The sequence below is a fragment of the Akebia trifoliata genome, chromosome 10 (genome assembly GCF_017979445.1).
Source record: "Akebia trifoliata isolate Shusen 1 chromosome 10, ASM1797944v1, whole genome shotgun sequence".
NCBI lineage: Eukaryota > Viridiplantae > Streptophyta > Magnoliopsida > Ranunculales > Lardizabalaceae > Akebia > Akebia trifoliata.
Genome location: NC_141384.1, coordinates 31,014,707 through 31,025,712, shown reverse-complemented (window position 1 = coordinate 31,025,712; position 11,006 = coordinate 31,014,707). Strand labels below are relative to the sequence as shown.

Sequence of the window (11,006 nt, the reverse complement as noted above, 5' to 3'; positions counted from 1 at the left end):
ATCATTTTATCATTTATGACGTATTCTAGTTAATTTTGTTACGAAATCAGCCGTCTAATTATACATAAATATGTACACTATAATAGTGGGTCGGATCAGGTCGAGTTGGGCATTACTAGGCGGTGGTTTGAGTCTTACATGGACCCTACTTTGTGGGTTCAAAATCAAGCTCTTAAACCTTGTATTTTTATTGGGTTGGGCACATATGTCATGCCATGCACCACCTCTTGAGATAACTGCATTGAGAATTAAGAGAGTTGACAACTACATTAAGGATTAAGCTTTCACCTACCAACACATGCTTCATTGCTTGTCTGAATTAGGAAAGGTGAAGGATAACTGAATTTGAGAGCTTCTATTTCCACAACAACTTTTACTAATGCCATCTCAAGGTGTGTGCTTTGACCGTAGGATTTGGGGATACCCACAATAAAGGAAGAAAGAAAAAAAAAATCTCTCTTGAATTAAAGTCTCAATCTAAAGTTATGATGAACATGGCATTGGAATTAGAGCCCAAGGGTAAAAGTGGGAAAAGAAAGACAATGCTTAAGAGAAAGAAAGGATTGTAAATTGATCTAGTGAGAGATCGGTATCTGCCTTTAGTTAGTGGGATTTGCTTTTCTTGATGAGAGGGATGAATATAGAAAATCTAGTCTTGCTGATTGACTTACATGTAGGTATGTGTGGTTTATGAGTTGTTATGTATGTGGACAACAAAGACCAGACTTTTAAACTTGGTACTTAGGATTCTTTATTGGATCTATTTCTTTTTTGGAATTTTTTTTTTCTATTTGTTAACTTTTATTTTTTTTATTTATTTTTAGGAAAAGATAAATTAAAATCATGTTGCTTTAATGAATGGGATGACTGGTCCACCAAGCACAAAGCATCAACTAATTATTGCATGAGTTTGAAGACATGTTTCATATTTTAATAAGACTTGGAATCTTGAATCTAGAGATTTTTTAAGAATGTTTGGCTGCAATAGAGAATCATCTTTCTTAGAGAATAATACACTTACACTTTGAAATGCATTTGAAGATCACCAAAAATATGTGCTTTCTCTTATAATGTTATAATTGCTTGAGCATTTCAGGTCTCTACAAACATAGTCACAAAATTTCTGAATTTTTTGAAAAATTCGTAAAATTCTCTAAAAATGAAAACATTTTTGTCTTTCACCTCCAAAATTTTAGTTTTTTCCAAACGTTCAAGAAAGTTAGGATTTAGAGAGAGAGAGAGATTGATGATGATAGGTTTCAGTAATAAATCCAATAAAAATATATACAATTTTTTTTTTCCAAATTAACAAAGATGGAACACTCACCAAATAATTACCGAATCCAAACTTTGTCACTATGCCTACAAACACAGTTTGATAATAATGAAAAACCATTGGTATAAATATTTAAGATTGTTTTATAAGAGAATTACTAAAATAGCTATGTATTTTGTCCAAATTACTGAATCACACTTTTTTAATATTTAAAAAAAATGCACAGGTCAATTTGATGAATTTACCTAACAGTCTGAAACACTCTTATTGACGCTCTTGACAAGGCATGTGAACAAAATCATAGATCTTTTTCCTTGTGTATCCCAAAGAATAAGATCTATGGTTCTATGCACTGCCAAATCAAGAGAATCAGTTTATCACGACCCTCTACCTTTATGCCCTCGAGTCGTATGTTCATATGAATGGTAAATAAGTAAATAGAAAATGTTACAGCCAATTATACAATAAATAATAATTACAAAATTGGGTACCTGACTTCACAAATATTTTAAATTATATGGTCAGTTCGGTATATTTTTGCAAAATGCTCACCCTTAAATGATTTTTTCTTTCTATTGAAATACAATAATTCAATAATTTTTTTTTTTTTTTTTTTTTTTTTTTTGTAACCGAGGGAGTATCCCATCAACACTCTCAAGTAAGCGTGACAGACTAATCTCCCTTGGGGGCCCCGCATGACCAACCCCATACGAGTTTTAAGGGGACGAACCCAAACCCATTAAGTGCCACACAAGGTGGTGGGAAGGGGATTCGAAGACAAGACCTGGGGAGCACACCCAGTCTTACCATCAAGCCCAACCCCGGTTGGTCAATAATATTTTTTTAATAACAGCATTCTATGACAGTTAATGCTATTAAAAATGATAAACTGATGGTACTTTGGTAATTTCAAAAAATGTGGAATGGTTCTCTCAACTGACAGTTAATATTATCGAAATATTTTTGCAATTAAAAATAAAAGCGTAAATTAACCCAATGAGACTTTGATTTAACCTTTCTAGGATTCAAATCAGGATTCTAAGCAGTAAAAAATTCGCCAAAGCTATTATCAACCATCAAACTAACATTATCCAAAAACAACCTTCAACCAAGATTTGTATACTAATACAAAATATGAGGAATTTAACACAACAGACTGATGTATATCAGGTAATGACTCGAGACAAGTTCCATACCAGGTGAAGAAGATGATGAATCACATACTGGCCCTTAGTTGTACCTCTGAATGAAGAAAGATACAGACAGATACCTGTAACATGCCTGGCCATAGAAAGAATAGCTCTCCCATTTCTCTCAACTCACTGCTCTCTCTACTTAGACCACGCAACAGAATCGATATCTGCTTGGGCACTTCTGTACAACTCCAGCCTCTTTGCAAGGGCAGCACGGCGCTCCATGATTGCTGGGTCCTCATCCAACAATGAAGCCAAATGTTTCGGCTGCAAAACAAGAATTTTGCCGTTGTTAATATAAAAGGACTCAAAACTTCATCTCCACATTTGAGAAATTTTTTGAATGTTTTCAACCAATATATATGAGTAAAAACATTGTTAGGGTATGTTTGATTGCATGGAAAATCATTTCCATGGAATTTGAAATCCATGGGAAAATGGATAGGGTTGGAAAATTAAATTCCATTGTTTGATTGCATCTCGACAACACCAAGAAAAAAAATTCTGAGGAAGAAGAGAGAGATGCCAGATGACGGTGACAAGGAGGTAATGGTCGAAGGTGATGGTGGCTGTGGTGGTGAAGAAGAAGAGAGGAGATTATGGCTCTTTAAATTTGGCAATGGAAATTGGGTGTGGATTTCATTTTCCCACTTATACCCCCCTGGGAAAATGAAATCCATATTTTACTGGATTCTTGAATAAGGGTGGAAAACCATTTTCCATGGAAAAACCAATCGAAAACATGGAAAATACCATTTTGCATGAAAAATGGTTTTCCGCCCTATTTTCCATGTGCAATGACACACCATGAATGTTTTTCATATTTCAGTTGAGACCATGTTGGTTCTTCTCCTGACCATAACATTATATTGAAACAGGATTTTAAACTTGGAAATAACCATAAAGTACAATATGAGAGAGAGGCATCCATGGTCACCTCCATTTTTCCCAGCTCAGCAAAGAAATGATCGAGTAGGGAACGCTTGGCTTCACGGACTTGACAATAAACAATGGACTTAGGAATAGAGTGTCGTAGGCTCCCACAGACCATGGTGACATAAGACAAGACAGTTGATCCTGTTTGTGTTATAAAAGAGAGGAGAAAACCCAAGGTTAGAACAGAACTAAGTAGTACTGAGCGAAACCTGCCAAGTAAATTGTAATAATAACGAACAAAATATTTTTCGATCATCCCAACAATGTAATTACAAATCTGGTGACACAGTTAGGCTTAGTAGAACCGCCAGAATCAAGAATATCATAACTGTAAATGTTTCTTGTGAATCTCAAGTTTCAAAATCTTGGTTAAAACACAAACAATGGCGTCCTGCATAAATAGCCCTGATCTAGTGGGGTTGTGTAGGAATAACTTACCTATTCTCCTGAGATATGAATCATTATATCTGTCAAAAATTGAATGTGTTGGGGTTCCACCCTTCTCAATTTCTTGAGGAAGCTTCCGGAAGAAATCAACAGTCAGATAACTAGACTCCATGTCAACGAGTTTGAGAGTTGCTTTCTTGCTTTCATCCCTCATCCTGTCCAATGATTCACAAGCAGCATCACTAACCTCTACTCTTAGAGTGGGATACTGTTTTAGCTCCTGTAAACAACACCAAAACAAACAAAATAAAAAAATGCAATAAATTTACAGTTTGAAACTGCATTTTTTCTACAAGTATTCCCGGTAATATAAAGCTTGATCATTCAGTGCAGATGGGGGAACTTACAAAGGTCTCGTTGATAGCCTTGTGCACCAGCTCCTTCAGTATAGCATGAACCTGGAATCATGACAAACAGAATTTTTAAGCACAACACTTCTGTTTGTACTTTTCTTTTCTTTTTTTTCTTTTTCTTCTTTGTTTTTTGGCTAAGTGAAGCACAACAGTTCATATATGGAGTATATGTGCAGTGGAAAAGTTCCAGTCAATATCCTTTTAAACATGGAACACGAACAGGTTCAACTTAAACATATAATTACACTCAATGCTAGTCTTCAGAAAACAAGAATAATGCCAGGAAAAATATGCACACACACACACATAAAACAAAACAAACAAACAAAAAAAGAAAAATAATAAGATTGATCAAGGGATCATTAAAAATCAGCAAGCATTTAGTCTACCATAAGTTTTGCATTCTTCAGAAGGAATGGATTTTAATATTCCGATACTTGTACATACCGCATCAACAGATGCCTCTGCAGGACCTCTGATAGTAATTAAAGAAGATTCAATGAGACGGCGATATCCTTGTTCAGGAGCTATTAAATGTGGCTGGTAACCATCTGCTTCTGTAATTATCTTCCTTACATTCTCCATTGCAAGCTGTTTGTCAAATTGCAACCTTTTTAAAGCCGCAGGAAGTTGATTATCAAAAACATTGTAGATTTTATCACCACCAGGGCGTCTGTGGAAACAAATGAGATGGTAACCCAAGATTAACTTCATGTACACATGAACGAACATTTAGATTTAAGATGTACAGATGAAACAAACTAGACTCATGAGGAAAAGAGAATAATTGTGGAAGGTTGCCAAAATAGGATTCATACATGCCATCAAGATGTTCTTTGTATATTTGATCGAAAGCTCGACTAATCTCCATGATCATGTATAACTTTCCCTGCATGCAATGAGCAAACCATCATAAACCCTTCCCACAGTTGATAGAATTTTTATGGACCAAGTGTAGTGTGTATGAATATGAAGATAAATTATTAAAAATAACTATGAAAAAATGCACTGGAAGGGGTTGCTGCATTTTTAAGTAGTAACTAGTGTGCCTGGTCATTGTTAAACATAAGAAGAACGATGTTTTGAATGAAGTAAAAGTTTCTGAGTTGCGAAAGACACAGAAAATCCAATGCAAGTCAGCACGAGTGCAAAAACTGACTAAACACCAAGGAAAACTGAAAGAAAAATTAAGCAACAGAGACTCTAGAACATGATAAATAATAATTCAACATTATTAAACAAAGGCTTACTCCAGCATCAGCAGCAATAGGCTTCCCGAGACGGCTCAGTTCTGACTCTAGTTCAGCAATAGTTTTATTAATAAGTGACTGGATGCCTGGGATTCGAGACTTGATTACAGTTTCCAAGTGCTGCAAAAGTAATCATTATAATTAATTATAAGAGCAGGATAAATTATAAGTATCAATTTCAGCATAGGGAAAAAAAAACTAAAATAAACATTTTAAGTATGCATAATCTTGGTTCTCTCCATTAGATATGAAATTGCAGTTAACATAGTAAATTAATGTACCTTTGAAAGCATCTTCCCTAGATGCTCAGAACCCATTCTGTGAGCAAGATGCCTGTACTCTGGACTATTTGAAAAATACTCTCGCTCTCTTCTTCGAGCAGCAATCATGTCAACACTCTTGTTAATATCAGCTTGAGAGCGATTAACAACACCAATCCAAGGGAATTGTAGCCGATATGATTTTCCTTCCAACATCTAAAGAACCCAAAAAATGTCAATCAAAATAGAGTGCTGCCACTAAAACTAAATGCTTCCAAGTTTAGCAGTAAATTTTTTAAAAGAAAAATGGTATTGGATCGTAATCATTCCTCTTGGTATTAAAGGGCATTCAGTGAAAATAAAATAACAAAGCATCTTTACACTACCGTGTATTGTACCATCTGAGAAAACAGTAAACAAACTTACTTCAACTGCATCAGTACCCTTATCCATAAGATCGATCTTCGTCAAGACTCCAAATGTCCTCTCTCCTAAAAAAATAAAAAATAAATGAAAATAAGAATTGGAACTGATTTTTTAGGGGTCAGAATTTGCTTACAATTACGCAATCAAAAAGTTGTCAGGAAAAAAACACTATTAGATCAGAGAGGTTCTCAATAATTACAATTCTAGACTCTCGAGATTTTTCTAATGCCAAATGTTTTTTTAACACGAGTATAAGGTAATAATTTTGGAGTCAGAATTTAGCCAAGCTCAAGACAAAATAATGAAATGGAATAACAATCATAGTCTGAACCATGGGAGAAACATGCAAAACCTTACCTTTAGGGTCTACTTCACGAGAAATCTTGATTGCATCAGAGGTTGCGATATCTTGATTGGCAGGTGAAATTGCTAGAATAATACAATTGGGCTGCAAGTTAAAGGAGAAAGTTTAAAATAAAATAAAATAAAATAAAATCACTAATTTAAATAAATTGTAAAATTTTCTTTCTTGCTTATGCTCATATTAGAAATTTACACTAAAACGGAATGAAAGAAAAAGAGACCACTACTTAAGTGTATGAACTCATAGAACACTAGCACAAAAACAAGTACATGAAGTGTAGCACAAGCATGGAGAATTAACGGTCTAGTCATTAAAACAATCTAGATCTAAAAAAAATATAAAGATTAGAAGCTGCTATAAAATACATTTAAAATATAAAATCTTGAAAAGCATATTGACTATTGGTTTGTTTGTAAGAGGACATCTATGGCAATTCAATGATGGCTCTAATATTAGATATCCCATCAATGATTGATAGAAGGCATGATACTGAGAAAGGCAATAGTTTGGTAGCTCCACACAATGCATAGCAGAAGAACAGATACAGATACATGTCTATCTTGCTACGGAATAACAGATACAAATTCTTAAGAAAAATTGTATGTTTATGTAACACTATATAAGACTAAGAATTGTGTAATAGGAATCACCTTTTCAATATAGGAGCGAACCATGTTCTCAATGTCATGCACAATACTGTCAGGCTGACCCTCTATGATGTTCCATTTAATTAGTCAATATCATGTAAAAGAAAATAAGTACAAATTCGTTATAATGATTAATGAGAGAGAAAATTGAAAGAAATGCTCGACATTCCAAAAATAAGAAATATTCAAAACCTAAGAAATAGATACGAGTATATGACTTACCAACAGCTACTTTTGTAAGTCCAGGTAGATCAATCAGCGTCAAGTTTACAACTGCCAAGGTCCAAACCATCACCATTAGACTAAAAAGTGACAACCACAAAAGAACATATTGTTGTAGGGATGAAGACAATACTAAAAACTTACTAGCAAGCACATCTAAAATAATATTAGCAGTTCAAACTTAAACTACAGCGTAAAACAAACACAATATGTGGAAGTAACAGTGTGCAACTATCTTTTTCCTCACAGTAGTGTGTCTCTACACATAAACCCTAATGAAATTTGAAAAGGGGCAGTGGGCACATAGATACAAATATAAGATATTAGTAACTTCTTGGGGTAAAAGGAAACGGAAAGAGGAGAAAAGCAATTCCAAGCAGAAGTTCAGGTTAACCAAAAGGAGAGGATGAACCACAACCGAAAACCTTAAGAGGAAAACAAGCTTCCATGGACCCGCAGCATTCAATAATCATGAGTCCAGAGAAGCACTGGAGACAAAAGTAAAGATTCATGGAATCATAATGCGATGGACACTATTACAGCTTGAAGCTTAGAGGTTTCATGTCTAACAATTTTGCTACTCCTGGTAACATGCCAAGTTTACATAGAATTGTCCTATAATGCACAATTCTTCCTATGTCTCTTCAAAAACTCACTGGGTCAATATCCACTTAGGCAAATCTCCAAAAACTCAGATGCAATGCATACAGAACAAATGCACAATTTGATCAAACTATACGGTTTGACAAAAGTATGATCCAATTCCTAATTTAAATTGACTGGAGAATAAGGAGAACAGTAACCATAAGGAATCCACATCCAGTTCTCACCATAAGGAGAATAGATACTTAGATGAATTGGAACACTGGAGATTTGTTTACTGCGGCCAGTCTCTCGATCCGTCTCGTCAGATATCTCCTTCCGCACAGCAGCTACATAAATATGACAAACATTACCATGCGCGAAGAAACAAAATTAGTAATCATGAGATAATGATAAATATAAATGAAGTGCATACAAATAGAACAAGATTAGATAACAGTATTTAATGAATAACTGATGAGGCAAAGAGCTTAGCATGAGTTAAGTAAACAAAGCGATAAAAAAATATCCTCGACATGTAGGCAACTTAAATTGACTCCACAATTAGCACTAGAATGGAACAAGCAAATTATTAAATGTCGGCAACATTAGAAAACAAAAACTGCAAATGAGTACAACAAAGAATGGAATTGAATCCTTGTTCTGACAAAAACAGTTACCGAAATCAGTGAACTTCTTTCTTGGAAGGTGAAGGAACTCAGCATATTCTCTTCCCTCGTCTATCTTATTAAGCTGTAAGACAAGTGGACGCCGAGTGACAATCCCTGCACACATGTGGTTTCAATCGCTCTGTAATGCTTGGGAAATATACATTACAATGAACAGATAAAAAAGAATTATTGCAGAGATTTATTGGTTCGACATAGTAGTACCAGATCCACGAGGCAAGAAATCCTTTCCTACAATGCTCTCCAACACTGAAGACTTCCCAGAACTCTAGAAAACATTATGAATAAACAAATAAATGTTTAAGCAAGGATTTCAAGAAATTATAATTGACAAGTCGTCAAGATTTTCATTTTGTGTTCTAGTTGCTAAGATAGACTTATAAAGCATCAAAGTGAAGAATGAAACAAAACAAAACCCTAGTTTGACACCAGTACCAAAAACTTTCAGAGTTTAGTTGGAGAAATTGAAATTTTAAGTTCAAAATGTTTTCATTATAAATTTTAGAATTCCACAAAGTTGATTTTAATATTCCAGTAATGCAGTAGCGATCACAATTAGGAGTAAGAACAGCTTTTTGAAACATCGTGAATGAGAGCTGCTATTAACGCACTAATCCATAAATAGATGACCTCTCAAAACTAAAGTCACTGGAGATGTAGAAAACTAAAATATCTTCAAATTCCAGATCCAGAAAGGTGCGAAACTATTCACAAAATTCCAGATTCAACAAAAAACCGTAATACACAGATTAATTGTAAAACTTTCGTGCCTATAAAGGAAATTGAAATCAATCTATAAATCCATTGAGAATCTCCAATAATTTTTTTGCTCGCAGAAGTTCAAGCATCTGAGAACAACAAATCATCTTCATCATCAATAAATCCTAATCTCAAATACTGAAAGAATCCTACAAGATGCAAGAAAATCAATCATTTTAAAACACAAAAAATAGAACCAAATTGCACAGAATTCTTTCAGAGACCAATCCAAACAATCATATAAAAGAAATTTTCAGCTCAAATGGACAGATAATCGATTTTAAAACAAAGATGTGCTATGAACCATAAAAATTAAGAAATAACAGGATCAAAAGATCAGATTCTCCGAAGAAAAAACCTAAAAATGAGATCGGGATCTACCTGTCCTCCAACAACAGCAATCGTTGGCAACGAATCCCATAGAGTCGGTAACGCGCCCTCTTCTCCGTGGTCACCTAGGGCTGTACAAGCTCTCTGCAACTTGTTCACTAAAGAGATCAAACTCTCCATTCTTTTCTTTCTGTGTGTTTGTGTTTGCGAGAGAGAGAGAGAAAGAGAGAGATTCTTGTTCAAGAAAAATTGATGAACCAAACCAAGCGCGTCTATGACTTTTTTACTTTGAATTTTGAAATGGTATTTGTACTGTACTGTTAACCGAGTATGAAGACGATATCTGACATTCTGACCCACATTGCCGCCTCACGAGGAAAGTAGAGCGGCGAGCAAGCAAGACTCTAGAGCTGATATTCCAAGTCATGTCGGCAAATTGACTAAAATACCCTGTACTGCCGGCTAAATACGCTTAATTACCACACCTCCTCCTTGTTAAAACACATCAAATAATAAAAGGACGGACTAGTTGCACACCACTAAGGGGCTGGTTGCACTCCAATCTTTTAAAAAGTTATGCTTTATATAATCTCTCTTAAGTCTTAGGTGCTGTTTGTTAAACTGAAAAAAATAAGTGCTGAATAGCATTAAGCGCTGAAACTTATAAGCGCTGAATTTAAGTGCTGAAAAAGTTGTTTGTTTAGATGCTGAATCATGTTTGTTACACATTGCTGAAACTGATAAATTGTCTTTGTTACCCTTACAATCATATTATACATTGTTTACATGTTTCAAATGCTTATTTATTATCAAACACAATAAAATATATTATTTCTTATAAAATTAAAATATAATTTATTTTTAAATAATAAATAATACTCAAATCTTCAATTTATAAATAATAATTTCTATTTATAAAAGCCCACAAATTTCAAATTAAAAATAATAATGTCATACAAGTCACCAAAATTTGAAATCAATTTTAAAAGAACTTAATTTTGGATGAATAATATTCGATGGAAATGAAGGATGTATAATTATAAAAGCACCCTATGAATTAATAAGGGCAACCCACACTATAGCCATTTTTTGTTTTGTTTTATATGGATTAAAGTTTTTGGAATGAGCAAATTTTTAGTGAGGATGGTTTATATGATATAGAGATCATCCTCACAAAAATCAGCCTATTTTGAAACTTCTAACTTGTTAAAAATAGTTTTCAAAAAAAAAATGGACAATTTACGGTTCTTGAACTTGTTTTGATAGGGTTAG

The 11,006-nt window shown here is 34.2% G+C and overlaps 1 protein-coding gene across 1 annotated transcript; it reads right to left on the bottom strand.

The window, feature by feature from the left end:
* Positions 1-2,312: 2,312 nt before the first annotated feature.
* On the bottom strand, positions 2,313-10,124 carry LOC147393856 (dynamin-related protein 5A-like). The gene is made up of 16 exons (XM_086455517.1): positions 9,786-10,124; positions 8,850-8,913; positions 8,637-8,741; positions 8,205-8,306; positions 7,375-7,425; positions 7,156-7,217; positions 6,499-6,589; positions 6,142-6,206; positions 5,737-5,931; positions 5,456-5,575; positions 5,024-5,094; positions 4,653-4,878; positions 4,200-4,250; positions 3,844-4,072; positions 3,407-3,546; positions 2,313-2,736 (listed from the first exon to the last, which is right to left on the bottom strand). Exons 1-16 carry the CDS (start codon positions 9,912-9,914, stop codon positions 2,608-2,610), a joined length of 1,830 nt encoding a protein of 609 aa, XP_086311643.1. The 5' UTR covers positions 9,915-10,124; the 3' UTR covers positions 2,313-2,607.
* Between the last annotated feature and the right edge of the window lie 882 nt (positions 10,125-11,006).